General features: G+C 43.9%; 1 protein-coding gene across 1 annotated transcript in view; it reads left to right on the top strand.

Moving 5' to 3' along the window:
* adamts7 (a disintegrin-like and metallopeptidase (reprolysin type) with thrombospondin type 1 motif, 7) overlaps positions 1-23,782 on the top strand; it is a 175,357-nt gene that overhangs the window by 134,991 nt on the left and 16,584 nt on the right. The window contains exons 19-23 of the mRNA XM_031812698.1: positions 1,499-3,622; positions 4,125-4,277; positions 6,005-6,178; positions 6,894-7,040; positions 12,018-12,180. Coding sequence (XP_031668558.1) covers positions 1,499-3,622; positions 4,125-4,277; positions 6,005-6,178; positions 6,894-7,040; positions 12,018-12,180 — 2,761 coding nt within the window. The remainder of the gene's footprint in view (positions 1-1,498; positions 3,623-4,124; positions 4,278-6,004; positions 6,179-6,893; positions 7,041-12,017; positions 12,181-23,782) is intronic.

Here is a 23,782-nt window from a genome sequence, read left to right as displayed (position 1 = left end):
GGTGGACAGGTCCTGAAGAGTAGGTTTGTACAGGTCCTGAAGGGTAGAGATGGTGGACAGGTCCTGAAGAGTAGGTGTGTACAGGTCCTGAAGGGTAGAGATGGTGGACAGGTCCTGAAGAGTAGGTGTGTACAGGTCCTGAAGATTAGGTGTGTACAGGTCCTGAAGAGTAGGTGTTTACAGGTCCTGAAGGGTAGAGGAGGTGGACAGGTCCTGAAGAGTAGGTGTTTACAGGTCCTGAAGGGTAGAGGAGGTGGACAGGTCCTGAAGAGTAGGTGTTTACAGGTCCTGAAGGGTATAGATGGTGGACATGTCCTGAAGGGTAGAGGAGGTGGACAGGTCCTGAAGAGTAGGTGTTTACAGGTCCTGAAGAGTAGGTGTGTACAGGTCCTGAAGGGTAGAGATGGTGGACAGGTCCTGAAGAGTAGGTGTTTACAGGTCCTGAAGAGTAGGTGTGTACAGGTCCTGAAGAGGTGAGGAGGTAGACAGGTCCTGAAGAGTAGGTTTGTACAGGTCCTGAAGGGTAGAGTAGGTGTGTACAGGTCCTGATGGGTAGGTGTGTACAGGTCCTGAAGAGTAGGTGTGTACAGGTCCTGAAGGGTAGAGAATGTGGACAGGTCCTGAAGAGTAGGTGTGTACAGGTCCTGAAGGGTAGAGATGGTGGACAGGTCCTGAAGAGTAGGTGTGTACAGGTCCTGAAGGGTAGAGGAGGTGGACAGGTCCTGAAGGGTAGAGAAGGTGGACGGGTCCTGAAGGGTAGAGAAGGTGGACGGGTCCTGAAAGGTAGAGGAGGTGGACAGGTCCTGAAGAGTAGGTGTGGACATGTCCTGAAGGGTAGAGGAGGTGGACAGGTCCTGAAGGGTAGAGGAGGTGGACAGGTCCTGAAGGGTAGAGAAGGTGGACGGGTCCTGAAGAGTAGAGAATGTGGACGGGTCCTGAAGGGTAGAGGAGGTGGACAGGTCCTGAAGAGTAGGTGTGGACATGTCCTGAAGGGTAGAGGAGGTGAACAGGTCCTGAAGAGTAGGTGTTTACAGGTCCTGAAGGGTAGAGGAGGTGGACAGGTCCTGAAGGGTAGAGGAGGTGGACAGGTCCTGAAGGGTAGAGGAGGTGGACAGGTCCTGAAGGGTAGAGGAGGTGGACAGGTCCAGAAGGGTAGAGGAGGTGGACAGGTCCTGAAGGGTAGAGGAGGTGGACAGGTCCTGAAGGGTAGAGGAGGTGGACAGGTCCTGAAAGGTAGAGGAGGTGGACAGGTCCTAAAGGGTAGAGGAGGTGGACAGGTCCTGAAGGGTAGAGGAGGTGGACAGGTCCTGAAGGGTAGAGGAGGTGGACAGGTCCTGAAGAGTAGGTGTGTACAGGTCCTGAAGAGTAGGTGTGTACAGTACCATGTTGTTTATAAAGTTGGCACTCTAACTGGTGTTTTGCGGTTGTAAATATAAAGCTGTGTTATCGATCAGTTACCAGTCTGTCCTAATCTGACCCTCCTCTGCTTCTCCCATAGTGCTCGCTGACGTGTGGCGGTGGTGTGCGGAGCCGAAAGGTTGTCTGTTCCAGAAACACAGGGGTGGACTGTGACCCCCGAAAGAATCCCAGTTCCCTTACTCCATGCTACCTCCAGGACTGTCCTCAGATCATCGACGTCTTCGGTGGCAGCAACGACTGGTCTGGCAGTGGTTCGTCAAGCAAGGAAATCAACGAAATCAACTCCATCCCTGACTCCAACCCCCTGCACAAACACAGTACGACTAGAGCTCAGCCAAGGGCCCCTAACAATCTGAATAACATCATCCCCCATCCAAATCACATTGACAAGACCACTGACAACTCAGCCAAAAACAATGTACCGGTGGACGATTTTTACTACGACTACAACTTCATCAAATTCCACGAGGACATTTCCTACGACTTCGGCTTGGGGAACAACGGTAAAGACTTGGTGGATGATCTTGGACCAGATCCACAACAGGAGCCTAAACCAAGTTCTAGTGCAGAAGAACATGTTTACAGAGAAACTACAACAGATCCTCCCACAACTACCTCACCCATTTCTACCACTTTTAAGACGACTCCTTTCATTAGGGAAGTTGAGGAACCACAAGACCCTAACATGGACAATGCAGAGATTGATGGAAGACTACAGATGGAGAAACCTAATGAAGTAGAGCGAGAGGAGGAGGATTTACTCCTTTCAGAGGACTATTTTCTACCTGTTTCCACCACACCCTCAGCACCAGTTTTAGAGACCAGGTTTTCACAAAGCTGGAAAGAAACAAACAGTAATTTTGGTTGGCCTCATTACCTCAGCACAGCAGCCAGCACAGTGCCCACTAGCATGGGAACCACTGAGAACACACATGGGCCCCAGAGTGAAGATAATGATGATGAAAACACTGACATTTATGTCCATTTTGATGTGAAAGACAGCAATGTTGGTACAACCATCGAATGTACCACCACTGCCCCTGTCAGCCATGACTATGAAGATGGCACCGTACCCACAACGATGGCAGAAGAGGTGAAAGAAGTGGGTGTTTTGGACTACAATTCCCACCAGGAGACTGCAATTGGACTACAATCCCCTGGATCCCAAGATGAAAAGGAGAGCCCGCTTCCACCCCTGGATTCACCTTCCCCAGGACCTGTGTTTGAGTTTGAAACATACGAGGACAGCTTTTTCACCACAACCCTGTCCCAATGGGAGGCAACCACCTCTCTTCCATACGAGCCACCAGCCCCAGACTCCACTGGGGATTACAATGGCTTTTTCCCTGGTGAACCAGACTTTGATCAGCAGGACTTTGAAATTGAGCCCAAAGCTGATAGCGAAGTCAATTTAGGGGTCACCGACAGTGACTTCACCGTGACCTCACGTCCTGTGCCTCAGGAGCCACATCTTCCACCCTCTCCTCCCCCACCTCTTTCCCATTCACTCTCAGGAAACCAGGAGAACATCAGGCACAGCACATCAACAACTGGAAGTGACTCTCCTCCTCCTACTCATCTGAAAGGAGACCCTCAGTCTCCACCTCCGTCAATGTTAGCAGAGACAGAGCCAGCCACAGCCCAGTTAGAAACAGACATTTCAGCACAGTCCTCCATGACTGGGCCAACTCCATCTAAAGGGGCCAATGCGGGCCCTCCAGTCCCCTCCCCATACGGGTGGTCAGAGATTGACTACAATGAGATCCTCATCCCCCCCATGCTGAGATCCAGGGGTATGGACCCTTCCCTCACATACCAACCCCCAGTGGATGTCGCCACAACCACTCCCCAGGATGGCACGAAACCCATGCCCCCCGCCCAGTCCCCTGAGCCAGCCGTGCCCCCCACCCAGTCCCCTGAGCCAGCCGTGCCCCCCACCCAGTCCCCTGAGCCAGCTGTGCCCCCCACCCAGTCCTCTGAGCCAGCCGTGCCCCCCACCCAGTCCCCTGAGCCAGCCGTGCCCCCCACCCAGTCCTCTGAGCCAGCCGTGCCCCCCACCCAGTCCCCTGAGCCAGCCATGCTCACTCTGCCAACCCATTCTCCCACCACACTCTCGTGGACACCAGAACCAACTCCAGTGCCAAGCCCATCTTCCACTCCAAACGCCACAGCTTCCTTCTGGAGAGCCGGCAACTGGAGCGCAGTGAGTTGCACCACTCTCTATGCATTCCACACATTCTCCCTGGTGTAAATGTAGTGTGTAGGAGGAACAATGCCCAGCAGTGTGTCACTATTAATGTCCCCATCCCTTTAATATGCTGACATACTGTCACCACGGCCTCAGGTTCCTACATAAACAACCCAACTCTCCTATCATGTTGAATGGCTGCTCTCTAACCTTTTCCGATTGCCAGCAGGGAAATATATCAGCCCGACAGGTCATGACACAGTGAATGCCACTTTCTGTCTGTGTTTTAACAGTGAAATCAAATGTGACTTGCACTCTCTCTCAAAGTCAACCACATTCACTCTGCACAGAAAGACTGAACAGTCTATCGTAATTCCATTGTGTTGGGTTTTTAAATTAGGAAGTATTTTGTCCTCCGTGACTAATCTCTATGTATCTGAATGGGCTGCAACTCAGTGTATTACAAGACATTGAATGATGCCTGGTTCACTCCTCACTGCCTCCCCTTGTGTTGCAGTGTTCTACTAGCTGTGGTCTGGGGGCCATCTGGAGGCTGGTGGTCTGCAGCACGGGACTGGAGTCTGACTGTGACCTGACCAAGAGGCCTGTGCCGGCCCGGCGCTGCTACCTCCGACCCTGCTCCTCCTGGAGGATAGGGAACTGGACCAAGGTGAGGCCCCACACCAGGGAGTGGACGATAATGGAATGTTGTAGCGATAACTCAGGGATGATAAGGGAATGTTATATTGATAGCTCAGGGATAATAAGGGAATGTTGTAGCGATAAGTCAGGGACGATAAGGGAATGTTGTAGCGATAACTCAGGGATGATAAGGGAATGTTATATTGATAACTCAGGGATGATAAGGGAATGTTGTAGCGATAACTCTGGGATGATAAGGGAATGTTATATTGATAGCTCAGGGATGATAAGGGAATGTTGTAGCGATAACTCAGGGATGATAAGGGAATGCTGTAGCGATAACTCAGGGAAGATAAGGGAATGTTGTAGCAATAACTCAGGGATGATAAGGGAATGTTGTAGCAATAACTCGGGGATGATAAGGGAATGTTGTAGCGATAAGTCAGGGATGATAAGGGAATGTTGTAGCGATAACTAAGGGATGATAAGGGAATGTTGTAGCGATAACTCAGGGATGATAAGGGAATGTTGTAGCGATAACTCAGGGATGGTAAGGGAATGTTGTAGCGATAACCCGGGGATGGTAAGGGAATGTTGTAGCGATAACCCGGGGATGATAAGGGAATGTTGTAGCGGTAACTCAGAGATGATAAGGGAATGTTGTAGCGGTAACCCAGGGATGATAAGGGAATATTGTAGCGATAACTCAGGGATGATAAGGGAATGTTGTAGCGATAACTCAGGGATGATAAGGGAATGTTGTAGCAATAACTCGGAATGATAAGGGAATGTTGTAGCAATATCTCAGGGATGGTTCAATAATGATGTATCTGTAAGGGGTGTGTAACCGGTGGCAGGGAAGTCAGACGCAGGAGAGCAGAACTTGGTAATAGCCGTAGCAGTTTAATAGCAAAACCAACTGCAATAAAAATAACAAGATTTTGGGTACAAAAACCCATCGTGCACCAATCAACACGTGCACAAGCACTTACAAATAAACAATCCCACACAAAGACATGGGGGGAATAGAGGGTTAAATACACAACAAGTGATTGAGGGAATTGAAACCAGGTGTGAGGAAAAACCAGACAAAACACATGGAAAATGAAAAGTGGATCGATGATGGCTAGAAGACCGGCGAGTGTCTCCCGAACAGGGAGAGGATCCGACTTCGGCGGAAGTCGTGACAGTATCAGGACTCATGTTTGAGACGATAATGAAATGTTGTGTCATGACTCAGGCATGGGCCGATAATGGAATGTTGTAGTGATAACTCAGTGACGATAATGGAATGGTGTAGCAATAACTCTGGGAAGGGACGATAATGGAATGGTGTAGCAATAACGCTGGGATGGGCCGATAATGGAATGTTGTAGTGATAACTCAGTGACGATAATGGAATGGTGTAGCAATAACTCTGGGAAGGGACGATAATGGAATGTTGTAGCAATAACTCTGGGATGGGACGATAATGGAATGTTGTATCATGACTCAGGGATGATAATGGAATGTTGTATCATGACTCAGGGATGATAGAGGAATGTTGTATCATGACTCAGGCATGGGACAATAATGGAATGTTATCGTGATAACTCATGGATGGGGCGATAATGGAATGTTGTATTGCAATAACAATGATGGCATAATGGAATATTTCTGCATTAAAAATACATCAGTCAGTATACTATCAAGCAACTTTTTATCACGATAACAGGATTGTTTAAGCTCCGTCCCTCTCACCCTCTTTCGCCCCAGTGTTCCAAGAACTGTGGTGGTGGGGTGACCCTGCGTGAGATCCAGTGCTTTGACACCAGGGACCAGAGGCCTTTGCGGCCCTTCCACTGTCAGACCGTGTCTACCCGGCCGGTGGCCCGCATGCCCTGCCTACCCCAGCCCTGCCTGGACTGGTACTCTTCTTCCTGGGGACAGGTTAGTTACATCATTTCCTCCCATCTCCTTCTCTCCTCACCTCTCTCCTTACTACCCATAGGTATGCCTAACCTCTCACTGTGAAAGTTCATTTGTAATAAGGAGTTATCACTGTGATAGTTGATTTGTAATAGGGGGTTATCACTTTGGTAGCTGATGTGTAATAAGGAGTTATCACTGTGATAGTTGATTTGTAATAAGGAGTTATCACTGTGATAGTTGATTTGTAATAAGGAGTTATCACTGTGATAGTTGATTTGTAATAAGGAGTTATCACTGTGATAGTTGATTTGTAATAGGGGGTTATCACTTTGGTAGCTGATGTGTAATAAGGAGTTATCACCCTGATAGTTGATGTGTAATAAGGGGTTATCACTGTGATAGTTGATGTGTAATAAGGGGTTATCATCACTGTGATAGTTGATGTGTAATAAGGGGTTATCACTGTGATAGTTGATGTGTAATAAGGGGTTATCATCACTGTGATAGTTGATGTGTAATAAGGGGTTATCACTGTGATAGCTGATGTAATAAGGGGTTATCACTGTGATAGTTGATGTGTAATAAGGGGTTATCATCACTGTGATAGTTGATGTGTAATAAGGAGTTACCCACATAGTTACCCTCATGCAATGTTAAGTGCTTTGAGACTGTCTGAAAAGCACTACGCACAGTCATGGTTATCCTTAAAAGTGTGTGTGTGTGTGTTTCCCAGTGCTCTGAGGTGTGTGGGGGAGGGGAGCAGCAGCGTCTGGTTACCTGTCCAGAAGAGGATCGCTGTGACGAGGCCCATCTGCCCAGCAATATCCAGGCCTGTAACAGCCAACCCTGTACCCAATGGGTCACTGGCTCCTGGGGACAGGTAAGAGAAACATACTGTGCACACAAACACAGCCTACAGGTGTTGTGTGTATGTGAAGGATGTACCATTGTGCCTTTGTTTACAGTAATGTTGCATTGTATTGTGTACCTACTCACATGCACCCACACAGAGAAATAATCACAGACAATCACAGCACCATACTACGTGATTGTTTACGCTCTGCGGTAGTAGATGTTCTGTCTTAGACTTTAATGTATGAATCACAATACAGGATTGAAAAAATTCAGGTTGAAAAAATTCAGGACTGAAAAAATTGGGATTGTAAACAAAGCAATAGGAACTCCTAGGTGGGAGAGTAGAATAGAATGGAACTCCTAGGTGAGAGAATAGAATGGAACTTCTAGGTGGGAGAGTAGAATGGAACTCCTAGGTGGGAGAGTAGAATAGAATGGAACTCCTAGGTGGGAGAATAGAATGGAACTTCTAGGTGGGAGAGTAGAATGGAACTCCTAGGAGGGAGAGTAGAATAGAATGGAACTCCTAGGAGGGAGAGTAGAATAGAATGGAACTCCTAGGTGGGAGAGTAGAATAGAATGGAACTCCTAGGAGGGAGAGTAGAATAGAATGGAACTCCTAGGTGGGAGAGTAGAATAGAATGGAACTCCTGGGTGGGAGAGTAGAATAGAATGGAACTCCTGGGTGGGAGAGTAGAATAGAATGGAACTCCTGGGTGGGAGAGTAGAATAGAATAGAACTCCTAGGTGGGAGAGTAGAATAGAGGGGAACCCCTAGGTGGGAGAGTAGAATAGAATAGAACTCCTAGGTGGGACAGTAGAATAGAAGGGAACTCCTAGGTGGGAGAGTAGAATAGAATGGAACTCCTAGGTTGGAGAGTAGAATAGAAGGGAACTCCTAGGTGGGAGAGTAGAATAGAAGGGAACTCCTAGGTGGGAGAGTAGAATAGAATGGAACTCCTAGGTGGGAGAGTAGAATAGAATGGAACTCCTGGGTGGGAGAGTAGAATAGAATGGAACTCCTGGGTGGGAGAGTAGAATAGAATGGAACTCCTAGGTTGGAGAGTAGAATAGAAGGGAACCCCTAGGTGGGAGAGTAGAATAGAATAGAACTCCTAGGTGGGACAGTAGAATAGAAGGGAACTCCTAGGTGGGAGAGTAGAATAGAAGGGAACCCATAGGTGGGAAATTCACAAACACATGCAAATTGTAACTGAATGAAAATGGAGCTTTGCTTTGAATAACACAGAAACCCATATTACCTTATGAGAACTCTACAAAGACTTCTATTCAGCAAAGAATAGAATGACTGTGGTTTTGTTAAAACCCGCAATACAACGCAATTTCTGAGTCTGAACTAGAAAGCTACAAAAATGATTATTGACTTCAAGCTGCAGAAGGTGAGCACCCCAACATGTTTCAGACCTCATGCTGTTCAGCCAGCAATTACATGACTCATCCAGAGCCCACAACCCCCTCCATCACTCCTTCCATCCTCCCTCAGAAGTTGCAGCCAAACCAGTCGTTGATAGCAGCAAGTACTGCTTTAATCCCAAACCACGTCAAAACTGCAAGACACCCTTTACTAGGAGGGAGAGAGGAAGAGAAAATGCACACACACCAAGTCCTCCACTAAGCCTTTGTATTGCCTCCCTCAAGCTAGTGTCTGACCTAGCTTAACACGAGCACACACACAGAGCCAGGCTCCCTATGGATCTGTGTGTTTGTGTGTGCCAGGCACGTGCCCACCTCAGAGGCTTGATGAGGAATGACTTTCACCATGATTAGAGTGTGGGGGAGATGGAGCCATCAGGCCTGCTGCTGTGTAGCTGATGTGCTTTGATTTGCTTGGTGGTAATGGCCTTAAGAGGAGGGAGAGCCAGGCTGAGCCAGGAAGCAAGGAAGCTATTGACGAGGGTAGCCTAGGTTTGTGGCAGACGCTGTGCATCTAATCTAATTACTGTGATCAAGAACACTCTATAAATGGACTGATGTCATAGTTACTGCTCATTACCGACCGGATCAATCACCGCCTGTTGTCAATCAATGTTCTTGATGAACTGTGATTAAAACTGTGTTTGCCTGTTCTTCTGTGGAAAACACCTTGTCTTGTTACTGCCATAGGACTGGATCATTATTGAACCTTTTTGGAGGATTGTACTCCATGTCTTTATCTGTTAAGGGACACACACAACACCAGTACAGTATTGCAGCAGGTAGTCACATATAGGGCTGTAGCGGTCACATATAGGGCTGTAGCGGTCACATATAGGGCTGTAGCGGTCACAGAGTTTTGTCAGCTGGTGATTGTCAAGCAAATAACTGCCGGTCTCACAGTAATTGACCGTTAATTAACATAAACACATTTAGCATCTTCTAGCTTCCACACATAGCCTACAAGCCACTAATGCAGACCTTTGGAACATCTACATTTTAAAAAAGTCTAATAAATCCATGTAATATAGCCGACACCTTCTCAATAAATCCATGTAATATAGCCGACACCTTCTCAATAAATCCATGTAATATAGCCGACACCTTCTCAATAAATCCATGTAATATAGCCGACACCTTCTCAATAAATCCATGTAATATAGCCGACACCTTCTCAATAAATCCATGTAATATAGCCGACACCTTCTCAATAAATCCATGATTTATTACAGACAGGTCTAAAGAAACATGATATTTCAGAAGAACAGAACAGCAGACTCTGCGTTGTCCTTATGTCAGGTCCTGATCCGGCTATGTCATATGGCTGTGGGCTACACTAGTTCATTTAGCAGACAGGATTTGGTTAGAATGACATTATTTTATACTACTTTATATTACTTTATAGTATGAAGAATACTATTCTGTGTTGAGCGGTCAACAAAGAAACAGGTACTTCTATGTGCTTCATTTACAGTTATTAATGTAACTTTGTTCTACAAACTTGGGTTACATGTTTAGATTTTTTTATACATTGTAAGGCTGCATGATGCGACTCTACAATTATTTGTTTAAAAAACATCGCATTAAAAAGCACGAGCTCTGCTTTGTTTTTTTGCGCAGGCTGTACACACTTCATCAGTCTCTCATTCACAGTTTGACAAGACCTTGATAATGTCTGGAATTTCTCAGCGTCATCCCCTTTATGTGGCCGTAATGCCTCTTTAAAAAATCCTTGCCTTTTGCGGCCTTGAGCTGAATATAATAATTATAATTCCCTTCAAAGCACTAGACTATGTCAATCTACTATCCCACATTAGTACAAAAGTTGACCTATTCTGTGCGAGAAATAAATATTCCAAACATAGTCTGAGACAGTTGTGGGATGCAAGAGATCCCAAATTAATACAATCACTAGCATCCAAAACCCTCTTTTTACACAATAAGGCTAACGCAACAGATCAGAACGTTTAGCTTCATGTTGATGAACTATCAGGCTATTTCTTCACATTATAAGCACAGCAATGTGCACACAGCAATAGGTTATAAGCGTGACTGTTCCATTAACAGGAAAACACCATCATCATAAAAAGTGACCGCAAATGTGATTATGCATGTAATGCTTTTATTAAAAAGGTGCATTTTTATGGTGAAAATGATTTTCTCCAAACGTGAAACTCCCGCATTGCATATGTATGCTAGTTACACCCATTATGAAGGGGATTTAATGTGCTTAATTTAAAAAAGTTATTGGACACTTTAGTTGTGATACTGACCTTATTAAAACATATAGGCCTATGGGCTAGGCTACATGAGGTGTGGTACTAACCTTACTAAAACATATAGGACTATGGGCTAGGCTACATGAGGTGTGATATTAACCTTATAGGACTATGGGCTAGGCTACATGAGGTGTGATACTAACCTTACTAAAACATATAGGCCTATGGGCTAGGCTACATGAGGTGTGGTACTAACCTTACTAAAACATATAGGCCTATGGGCTAGGCTACATGAGGTGTGGTACTAACCTTACTAAAACATATAGGCCTATGGGCTAGGCTACATGAGGTGTGATACTAACCTTACTAAAACATATAGGCCTATGGGCTAGGCTACATGAGGTGTGGCACTATGATATGAAAAGTCGCAACAACAAAAAATGGGCGTCATTCACAAGTAATTATAATATAAGTTACAAGTGATCGGCTAATGTGGTCACCCATCAGACTATTTTTGATTTAATCTTGTCTTTACATATGTTGAATAATGTATGTGTGACATTTTGTTTTGATTTAGAATGAACCATTATCATGCACCTGTCTGGAAACAGGGGCAGTGGGAAAAATACATGTCATCTATGCACTTAAATAGCGAATGGAAGATGCTTTTCCCGTGGTTCCTTTTCATGCCAGACAGGTAGGCTAGACTCCTGTTGTAGAGAGAAGCAATATGCTTAATATGAGGAAAGTTGAGAAATACATTTAGTAGGTCTAGCCTATAGAAAGCTGATGGGATCCTGCTTATTTTAATAGAGGCCATAACTCTGTTTTCTCACACAATTGCATAGCCTATAGAAATGTTGAGCATTTCATGAAGTATTCGATTTAGATTATCCAATACATTTGCACTGATGTCAGAGTGATTAGAGGGACAATAGAGTGCTGAGTACCAGGCAGTTAGTACGTTTGGTAGGTTACTAATGACCATCAGCAGCATCAGAGCTTGGAGAAGCCTAATTACCATGACTAAACGGTCATGTGGAATTTGACTGCCTTCATGACTTGTGACTGCTGGTGTGGCAGTGATATTCTGCATGTTACTTGTCCTGTTACTTGTCCTGTCGTGAAGATGTGGTACTTCTTTAAGTCTGCCCGTCTCTACACTATATTACAGAATAATCTAATGTGTTAGTGTTTAGATTATGTTCTATGTCTTATCTACGTGTGTGTGTGTGCGCATGAGGTTGCATGCCTGTGTGCTTATGACTTAACGTGATGCAGCCTACAGCTACAGCCTACACTGTGTCCAAACAGCCCTCCGTATATCAGTTTGTGTGTCCCATCCCCAGTGCTCGGCATCCTGTGGTGGCGGCGTGCAGCGGAGGCTGGTGAAATGTGTGAACACCAAGACGGAGCCTGAGGAGGAGGAGGATCATGCCCAGTGTGACCCTGAGCCCTGGCCAGAAAACAGCCAGAAGTGTAACCTGAATGAGTGTGACAGCGGACCCGCTGGTGAGTAAACCACACAACAGCTTTCTGTCTTAAATCATGTATATGATAATATACAGCATTTAGCAGATGCTTTCATCCAAAGTGACGTATTGTCATACGTACAGACATTTGACATGTAGGTCATGGGTGTCGATTATAAGCGTCAATCGAAACCACAGTCCTGACGTATTGTCATGCGTACAGACATTTGACCTGTAGGTCATGGGTGTCCGTATGGGTGGCCTTGGGAATCGAACCCACAGTCCTGACGTATTGTCATGCGTACAGACATTTGACCTGTAGGTCATGGGTGTCCGTATGGGTGGCCTTGGGAATCGAACCCACAGTCCTGACGTATTGTCATGCGTACAGACATTTGACATGTAGGTCATGGGTGTCCGTATGGGTGGCCTTGGGAATCGAAACCACAGTCCTGACGTATTGTCATGCGTACAGACATTTGACCTGTAGGTCATGGGTGTCCGTATGGGTGGCCTTGGGAATCGAAACCACAGTCCTGACGTATTGTCATGCGTACAGACATTTGACCTGTAGGTCATGGGTGTCCGTATGGGTGGCCTTGGGAATCGAACCCACAGTCCAGACGTATTGTCATGCGTACAGACATTTGGCCTGTAGGTCATGGGTGTCCGTATGGGTGGCCTTGGGAATCGAACCCACAGTCCTGACGTATTGTCATGCGTACAGACATTTGACCTGTAGGTCATGGGTGTCCGTATGGGTGGCCTTGGGAATCGAAACCACAGTCCTGACGTATTGTCATGCGTACAGACATTTGACATGTAGGTCATGGGTGTCCGTATGGGTGGCCTTGGGAATCGAACCCACAGTCCTGACGTATTGTCATGCGTACAGACATTTGACCTGTAGGTCATGGGTGTCCGTATGGGTGGCCTTGGGAATCGAACCCACAGTCCTGACGTATTGTCATGCGTACAGACATTTGACCTGTAGGTCATGGGTGTCCGTATGGGTGGCCTTGGGAATCGAAACCACAGTCCTGACGTATTGTCATGCGTACAGACATTTGACATGTAGGTCATGGGTGTCCGTATGGGTGGCCTTGGGAATCGAACCCACAGTCCTGACGTATTGTCATGCGTACAGACATTTGACCTGTAGGTCATGGGTGTCCGTATGGGTGGCCTTGGGAATCGAACCCACAGTCCTGACGTATTGTCATGCGTACAGACATTTGACCTGTAGGTCATGGGTGTCCGTATGGGTGGCCTTGGGAATCGAACCCACAGTCCTGACGTATTGTCATGCGTACAGACATTTGACCTGTAGGTCATGGGTGTCCGTATGGGTGGCCTTGGGAATCGAAACCACAGTCCTGACGTATTGTCATGCGTACAGACATTTGACATGTAGGTCATGGGTGTCCGTATGGGTGGCCTTGGGAATCGAACCCACAGTCCTGACGTATTGTCATGCGTACAGACATTTGACCTGTAGGTCATGGGTGTCCGTATGGGTGGCCTTGGGAATCGAACCCACAGTCCTGACGTATTGTCATACGTACAGACATTTGACCTGTAGGTCATGGGTGTCCATATGGGTGGCCTTGGGAATCGAACCCACAGTCCTGACGTATTGTCATGCGTACAGACATTTGACCTGTAGGTCATGGGTGTCCGTATGGGTGGCCTTGGGAATCGAACCCACAGTCCTGACGTTTTGTCGTGCGTACAGACATTTGACATGTAGGTCATGGGTGTCCGTATGGGTGGCCTTGGGAATCGAACCCACAGTCCTGACGTATTAAGCACTGTGCTCCGCCAACTCGATTTTCATTTCCCAGAAAATGCTACACTTCCTCTGGTTTTAGCTGAATGGATGGGTGAGATGGATAGACAGGCATGTTGTCAGTCACGCCGGAAGGCAATCGGGCAGAGAGAGACAGACAGACAGACAGACAGACAGACAGACAGACAGACAGACAGACAGACAGACAGACAGACAGACAGACAGACAGACAGACAGACAGACAGACAGACAGACAGACAGACAGACAGACAGACAGACAGACAGACAGACAGACAGACAGACAGACAGACAGACAAACAGACTCCATTACCAAAGATGTCTGTACAGTAAGCCAATAAATCATAAGAACATCACCACTCTCCTTTCATGGCCAAGTTTTGTAGATTTGTGTAATACAAAGAACTAGTTTTGCAAGAACACTAAGACTTTCCTTGGTCTCTGTCAGTGTTCAAGGCTGTAGCTGTCACCACTTCCATACACATAACTGACCTTTTCATGCTCTGTGTAAGAACTCTTATGTCAGAGTTATTTCACGGCCATACATTTCATAAAACATTTTCTGAACAGTCACTTAGTATCTACAGGCAACTGGCAAAATAAAGGAAACGCCAACATAAAGAGTCTTAATAGGGCGTAGGGCCACCAGAACAGCTTCAATGCACCGTGGCATAGAGTCTACAAGTGTCTGGAACTCTATTGGAGGGCTGCGACACCATTCTTCCACGATAAATGAATTTGGTGTTTTGTTGATGGTGGAAAACACTATCTCAGGCGCCGCTCCAGAATCTCCCATTAGTGTTAAATTGGGTTGAGGTCTGGTGACTGACACACACACACACACACACACACACACACACACACACACACACACACACACACACACACACACACACACACACACACACACACACACACACACACGCACACACTTTTAACCCCCTGTGTTCCTTTGAGACCCCTCTTTCAAAGTCACTGAGATCTCTTCTTCTAGCCATGGTAGGCAAAATAATGGGCAACTGGGTATTTTTATAAATCACCCTAAGCATGATGGGATGTTAATTGCTTAATTAACTCATGGGAACCACACCAGTGTGGAAGCATTTACTCAAGTGTTTCCTTTATTTTGGCAGTTAAATGTTGGTTGTAAACTCAAAAGGTGAAATGCAATATTGTGTGCTAGCTGGTGAGGCATGCCAGAACACTGAATGTGTCCTAGTTAGTTGAGAACGACTGACTGAACAGCCATGTCTGATATAACCAGTAGACTCGATGCTTCCTAGTTAGTTGAGAACGACTGACTCAACAGCCATGTCTGATATATCTTCAAAACATTGGATGGCTAACTACATTTGGCATCTTACAGAAGTTAATGCATACATTTTTGTACTGGTCCCCTGTGGGAATCAAACCCACAACCCTGGAGTTGCAATTGCCATGCTCTACCAACTGAGCCACGCAGGACTCTTTCACAAGAAGTATGTTACAGTATATATACCTTATACAGTACATGGAAAGGAGGAAGAGGAAGGTGGAAGGTGTGCTAACTTGGTTGACTTGCGTGTGTACATGTTCGTGTCAACGTGTGTGTGTTCATGTGTGAATCCCTGGGGTTTAGTGGAGGGTCAGTCTGAATGCCATCAACAGCCTCCAGCAGGGATTGAACAGTTCTCTGACCCTCCTGTTCCTCCTTCCACTTCAGCTTCTCTCCCATGGGTCACTGGCTTTCTCTCACCCTAATTGAAGCGTGCCACCTGCTCCCCACCAAACACCACACAAACAAGATTACTCAGTGGAAAATCTGATCCTTGTGAGAAAGATGGCTGGCTCTTCTCTGTCGTGTGTAAAGCAAAGAGAGAACCTAACTGTGTTAAAGATTGACCTTTAGTATGTATCATGCTAATGCAACACTAAATATGTTATTATATACATGTTAAACATATAGTGAAATAAAATGGCCAAATGTTAATTAATAGTCCATCAGTTTTTAGGGCTGACCCAAGTTTTGTACACTACACGACTGTTAGCCCACTGAGCTAAAGCATTAGCTTGGAAAGCTAACACAAGTCTAATCACGCATTTAAAAGTTCACCGAAGCACCTCTGCTACAGATGTACCTAGAACAGTGGTTCCCAACCTTTTCTGAACGGTGACACACCTTGATGCGCTGAAGAATTGTTTTTGTGGTAATGACCTCCATCTCATCTGATCCATATTGAAAATCATCTATTTTCTGTGACAGATGTTTTTATAGATTAAATAGGGTATTATTAAGAAACTATTTTCATAGTTTCTTAGTCATGATTCATTTGTGTGTACCCCTTTAAGAGCGTTCTGCAAATCCCTGCTAGAAATATATTTTTTTAGATCGGGTAAAATCTATATTTAGTTTTAAACCGTTTGGACTACAGACGAGTGTTTTTCTGCATTGTAAAGCTGCAAACATAGCTCTGTTTGTTGTTGGCTGTGCTACAATTAAACCTTATCCCTGTGCTAATGGTTCTCACAGGCTCACAGAAGTGAGTGTTTCAAGAAATAATGAAGATTAGGAAAGGTTTCGTGGCACACCTGAGAGTTCCTCAAGGCACACCAGTGTGCCGTGACACCCCGTTGAAAACCGCTGGTCTAAAGCTGCACATAAAGTGGCATTCATTATTGACCCAGCTTATCTCTCCCTCTATCAGCCGGAAACACATATTACAACTTTAAAGACTGACATTATCATCGACTCATTTGACTTTCTAAATGAACGTTAGCCTTATTTCTACCTTTCCAGTCACGTCCATCTCACTCCAATCACACATGGACCTTTGTCTTGCGGTGCATAATTACCTTGGCCACCCTTGAAACGGACTAACTGAACTGTCATTTAAATACCAATAGAAAATTGCCTTGACAGTGTTTGCTAATTAAAATAGGATTTACACTGTTGGGTGCTGTGTCCATTTTAGGTCTCCCAGAACTATCTCCCCAAACACTATCTTCTAAGGACATGTTTTTTTGTGTTAGAATGGTGTTTTCTGAGACTAGTTTGGGGGCTCACGAGGTACATTAGACTTGTGGAAAGTTGTTTAACTTTTTATGGCTGCAGGGGCAGTATTGAGTAGCTTGGATGAAAAGGTGTAAACGGCCTGCTCCTCAGTCTCAGTTGCTAATATATGCATATTATTAGTATTATTGGATAGAAAATACTCTGAAGTTTCTAAAACTGTTTGAATTATGTCTGTGAGTATAACAGAACTCATATTGCAGGCAAAAACCTGAGATATTCCACTTCCTGTTTGTATTTTTTCTGGGGGTGGCAGATTTTCAACCAAGCTCTCATCAAAATTACAGGGAGATATGGATGAGTTTTCACTTCCTACGCCTTCCACTAGATGTCAACAGTCAATAGAACTTTGTCTGATGACTCTAATGTGAAGGGGGGGGGGGGTCGAATGAGACAGGAAATAGTCACCACTGCCACGAGTTGACCATGCTTTCACCATGCGCATTCACAGGGGAAGGACCTGTCATCTGAAGTCATTCTAATTCTCCGGTTGGAATGTTATTCAAGATATATGTAAACAACATTCTAAAGATTGATTCAGTACATCGTTTGACATGTTTCTACTGACTGTTATGGAACATTTGGACATTTCGTCACGTTATAGTGGACGCGCTTTGTGACTTTGGAATTGTTTACCAAACGCGCTAACCAAAGTAGCTAATTGGACATAAATAACGGACATTTTCGAACAAATCAAGCATTTATTGTGGACCTGGGATTCCTAGGACTGCATTCTGATGAAGTTCATCAAAGGTAAGGAAACATTTATCATGTATTTTCTGGTTTCTATTGACTCCAATATGGCGGCTAATTTGGCTACTGTTCTGGTGCTCCGTCTCAGATTATTGCATGGGTTGCTTTTTCCGTAAACTTTTTTTGAAATCTGACACAGCGGTTGCATTAAGGAGAGGTATATCTATAATTCCAATGTGTATAACTTGTATTATCATCTACATTTATGATGAGTATTTCTGTTGAAACGATGTGGCTGTGCAAAATCACTTGATGTTTTTGGAACTAGTGAATCTAATACACCAATGTAAACTCCGATTTTTTTATATAAATATGAACTTTATCAAACAAAACATGCATGTATTGTGTAACATGAAGTCCTATGAGTGTCATCTGATAAAGATAATTCAAGGTTAGTGATAAAATTAATCTCTATTTCTGCTTTTTGTGAATGCTATATTTCACTGGAAAATGGCTGTGCTTATTGTGGTTTGGTGGAGACCTAACATAATCATTTGTAGTGCTTTTGCTGAAAAGCATATTTGAAATCGGACACTTTGGTGGGATTAACAACAAGATTACCTTTAAAATGATATAAGGCACATGTATGTTTTCGGAATTGTAATTATGAGATTTTTGTGGTTTGAATTTGGCGCCCTCTATTTTCACTAGTAGTTGTCATATCGATCCCATTAGCGGGATTGCAGCCATAACAAGTTTTAAGGAGATACCCACTGGGCACACACATCAATCATTTCAACAACTTGATTTGATTTACATTTGGTTGAGTTGTCAACTACCATGAATTCAACGAATTTGAAAACAACTGAACAAAGTCACCACATTATTGGATTAAGGTCCCTTACATAGATTTTTTTACAAATCGTTTTCCAAGTTTATTCAAATGTTTTATTTAAATGACGTGAAAAGGTTTATTCAACCAGTTTTTGCCCAGTGGGTAATAGGATAATAATACATAATAATTCCCTTCCTGATTCAAACATATCTGAGCTCTCCGCTGGTGTCAGGTGCGATCCTGAAATGATACCTTGATATCACAACGTCTTGCATTTGATTGACAGTTGTTACCTCGTCTAACCTTTTACCATTCTGTGTAAACCAATCTTCCAATGCCTGTCACTGTTGAAATTGACGGTAGAGGTGAAAATCTTTTGAGATGGGCTTCTCATCCAGAATACATATTTTTACATGCATCAAACTACAGTTTATAATCCCTAAGGCTCTTTGAAGACTGGTACATGTTGAAATTGATTTTACGAGACAGTGCAGTAGCGATTCAGAATATTTATGTGCAGTAATTAAGCGAGGAACCTTGATACTAAATCTTAGTGGGAATAACACAGCCCTTAACCTATCCTGAAAGGATTTGATAGCTTGATATGGAATGTCATCACTTCTGCATTTTATTATCAAGGAGAAACCACAAGACAAAAAGGAGTGTCTGGGTTTTGGGTCTTGCCCTTGAGTTTGATTCATAAGGTAGTGAGAGAGAGAAGAATCCATCTACTCAGAGCAGGTCCAGTGCCAAGACTGTGGTTAATGGTGGCCATTTTGGAAATCACTGCCACACAAATGAGTTGTTGCTTTTAAAAACTGGTCAAGTACCAGATGTGTTAATTTAAAGCGATAGTTCATCCACATTTCATTACAAAATGGCGTATTTGTTTCCTTACCCTAAAAGCAGTATGGACAAAGAGCGACATTAACCCACACGTTTGTTTTGTATACGTAGCCACTGTCACCAACTGCTATCCTTAGCATTTTCTAACTAAAAACATTTAAATTTGAGTCATTTAGCTTATGTTCTTATCCAGAGCGAGTGTTAGTTCACAAAAAAAATATATATATATTTTAAGATCAAGAATGTTATGACCAAGCTAGGAAAAGCTATATGATCCGTTTTTACTGAACACCCTGGCTGTATAAAGTGTCACAGAGAGAGATACTGAAGAGGATAGCAAGGCAGACTGACTTCTTACCCATCCATCAACCAGACTGGTGCTTTATTGCTACAGCTGGTGGGGTTGGCTGGTATTGACTTGTTTGTATCCTAAGGCTAACAGATTTGAAGCGTAATCCTAGAGCCATCTGTTGAATAGGCTGCTGTATAGACAGTTCAACCACAGGTAATGGGAGATTTATGTTGTCTACTACGGTAGGAACGTTTTTAAAGACATGCATTGTTACTTGTTAAATATACCAGACATTACACCGTCACCGTCTGCCTTGGAGGGATATAAAAGGAAGAATATAGCAGACTGGGAAGTCCAGGAGTCAACCACATTTGAACTCACATGTCGACCACATTGTTCAGACCCTTCTATGCAAAAAATACGCACCGCAGTTTACCAGTCTCCCCCCACAAAAATGAGTTGCTCTAGTTGCTATTGCTAATTATTTGAGTTCAACACGTATTCAGAACAGGCCCACGCCGTTACATAGAAAGTACAGTATGCAGACTTATATTCTGTTTTGTATTAACATCACAGTTCAGGCCTTGTGGTAATCCACTATATTTAGTATAGTTGTCAACATCGTGCTTGCGATGTTTTCATTTGAAGCTTCTGAAAGAGGTTGCTAAGCTATAAAAGATAACAGCATCAGCGTTGTAGAGACTTCTCCTCTAACCATTCCCCTAATGGTGTGGAATGTCTGTTGCTATTTCACAAAGCCTGTGGAGTACCAGACCACAGTTTGCCACCATAAATGCCTTTTTGTTTGGGCTGGTTGGGATGGTTTATCACAAGAATAAGAATGAGATGTTTTGGAATGGTTGGCGTTTGATAAGTGAAAGCAGAGAGTGAATAAGGGAAATGATCATGATGGCTGTCATGCCTCTGTCTTTAATGGAAGCCTTGAGGTCCATGACCCACATGGGTTTGGGCCTGGAGCTCCAGTTCTGTTGAAACAGAGGAAGGTTCTGACTCATGGCCAAGTCCACAACAACTCTTGGCTCTTGGCTGTGCATGTAATTCCATTATATGGGTGTTGATAATGGCCCACTGTGTGTCAGTTTAATTGCATAACAATGTCTCATTATTCTTCGGCTGAGGACTGATTGTGCATAGCTCTGTTATCAACCCGGGAAAATTACTCTAAATCTAACGTTATTCAGAGACAAGTTATTTTGGCTCATTTGCAGTGTCTGTGGTATTTGGACTTGTGTGCTCCGTTGAGCAGTCCACATCTCTCTTGCAGCACAATTCTATTTTAGTGATTAATCAACGAGGCCTGCTTTTGCAGATTTTTTTCAATAAGAATTTGGCATGTAAAAGTTTTCCCTTCAAAAATCACTCAAGGCTACGTTTTCTCTTTGCGCTGTCTGTGAGGTTGGTACTCACATGCCCTGTGAAGACAGTTGGTTGGCTAGTACGAAGCTTCTATTTTTGTGTTTGCAGATATTTTATTATTTCTGTTTGTCTGACTTTAGGATGTTGACTGGAGAAATTTTCTTGTTGAAATATTGCTGTGGCATTTCAAATGCTTCTATCCCCAAATAATGATCTGTGGTATAAAACCATAATCTCTGTAATCCTGTCTCTGAGAGGGGTAGTGGCGCAGATCCTGTCTTAACTGCTGACATTTACAACTACCCAGAGAGGTGTTTCTTCAAATCACTGAGGTATGTCATAATGTGTGTTGAGAATGGTGGCCATTTTGTCTTTTTAAAGTCTCTGTGTGGTCCATCTCCTGGAGGATTTGACCTTGTGGCCACCATTCTCAACACACATTATGACATACCTCAGTGATTTGTCCTTGTCCAGATGACATCATGGAAACAACACTGGTTGAGGGCAGTTGTAAATCACTGTTTATTAAGCTTGCAGCATAAACGTTGTAGCTAACAATTCAAAACCACATTGTTATGTTGCGCTGAATACTTTAATATAGTGTTTTATCTGACCCCAATAACTACCGGGGGATATGCGTCAATAGCAACCTTGGGAAAAGGAGAGAGAGCGAGAGAGAGCAAGAGGACCTAACTCACTCTTAAATTAATCAAAACAGGAACATTTTACATTTGGGTAGAAATTAAAAAGGAAATTATCTCAGCAGAGAAAAATGTCCCCCTGTGTGCTTACCTATATCACCCCACTAGAATCCCCATACTTTAATGAAGACAGCTTCTCCATCCTGGAGGGGGAAATCAATCATTTCCAGGCCCAGGGACATGTACTAGTCTGTGGCGACCTAAATGCCAGAACTGGACAAGAATCTGACATCCTCAGCACACGGGGACAAACACCTACCTGGAGGTGACAGCATTCCCCGCCCCATATGCCCCCCTAGGCACAACTAAAACATCATAACCAACAAAAACGGGTCACAACTCCTGCAGCTCTGTCGCACGCTGGGTATGTACATAGTCAACGGTAGGCTTCGAGGGGACTCCTACGGTAGGTAGACCTATAGCTTATCTCTTGGCAGTAGTACTGTAGACTACTTTATCACTGACCTCAACCCAGAGTCTCAGAGTATTCTGTCAGTCCACTGACACCCTTATCACACCCTTATCACATCACAGCAAAATCACAGTCTACTTGAACAGAGCAATACTCAATCATGAGGCATCAAAGCCAAAGGAACTGATTAACATTAAGAAATGCTATAGATGGAAGGAATGCAGTTTGGAAACCTACCAAAAAACAATTAGGCAACAACATATTCAATCCCTTCCTGGACAAAATGTTTCACTGTAATAGTGAAGTTGTAAACTTGGCAGTAGAAAACCTAAACCATATATTTGACCTATTAGCTTCCCTATCAAATCTAAAAATGTCTAACAGACAATGAACAACAATGACAAATGGTTTGATGAAGAATGCAAAAACCTAAGAAAGGAATTGAGTAACCTATCCAACCAAAAACACAGAGACCCAGAAAACCTGAGCCTACACCTTCTTTATGGTGAATCACTAAAACAACAGAAATACACTGCAGAAAAAGAAGGAACAGCACATCAGAAATCAGCTCAATGTAATTGAAGAATCCAGACTCTAACCACTTCTGGGAAAATTGGAAAACACTAAACAAACAACAACACAAAGAGTTACAGTTGAAGTCTGAAGTTTACATGCACCTTAGCCAAATACATTTAAACTCAGCTTTTCACATTTCCTGACATTTAATCCTAGTAAAAATCCCCTGTTTTAGGTCACCACTTTATTATAAGAATGTGAAATGTCAGAATAATAGTAGAGAGAAGGATTTATTTCAGATTTGATTTCTTTCATCACATTCCCAGTGGGTCAGAAGTTTACATACACTCAATTAGTATTTGGTAGCATTGCCTTTAAATTGTTTAACTTGGGTCAAACGTTTCGGGTAGCCTTCCACAATCCACATAATTTTCATTCCTCATGATGCCGCCTATTTTGTGAAGTGCACCAGTCCCTCCTGCAGCAAAAGCACCCCCACAACATGATGCTGCCACCCCATACTTCATGGTTGGGATGATGTTCTTCGGCTTGCAAGCCTACCCTTTTTCCTCCTAACATAACGATTGTCATTATGGCCAAACAGCACAATTTTTGTTTCATCAGACCAGAGGACATTACTCAAAAAAGTACGATATTTGTCGCCAGTCTGGCTTTTTTATGGCGGTTTTGGAGCAGTGGCTTCTTCCTTGCTGAGCTTTATGGTTATTAAAAAATATATATATATTTGTACCTTTATTTAACTCGGCAAGTCAGTTAAGAACAAATTCTTATTTTCAATGACGGCCTAGGAACAGTGGGTTAACGGCCTTGTTCAAGGGTAGAACGACAGATTTTTACCTTGTCAGCTCAGGGATTCAATCTTGCAACCTTTCGGTTACTAGTCCAAAGCTCTAACCACTAGGCTACCTGCTGCCCCGTTATGTCGATATAGGACTTGTTTTACTGTGGATATAGTCACTTTTGTACCTGTTTCCTCCATCATTTTCACAAGGTCTTTTGCTGTTGTTCTAGGATTGATTTGCACTTTTCGCACCAAAGTATGTTCATCTCTAGGAGACAGAACACATCTCCTTCGTGAACGGTATGGCAGCTG

Source organism: Oncorhynchus kisutch, unplaced genomic scaffold, assembly GCF_002021735.2.
Source record: "Oncorhynchus kisutch isolate 150728-3 unplaced genomic scaffold, Okis_V2 Okis03b-Okis08b_hom, whole genome shotgun sequence".
In the NCBI taxonomy this organism is placed as follows: Eukaryota; Metazoa; Chordata; class Actinopteri; order Salmoniformes; family Salmonidae; genus Oncorhynchus; species Oncorhynchus kisutch.
This window is presented reverse-complemented; position numbering and strand designations above follow the sequence as displayed.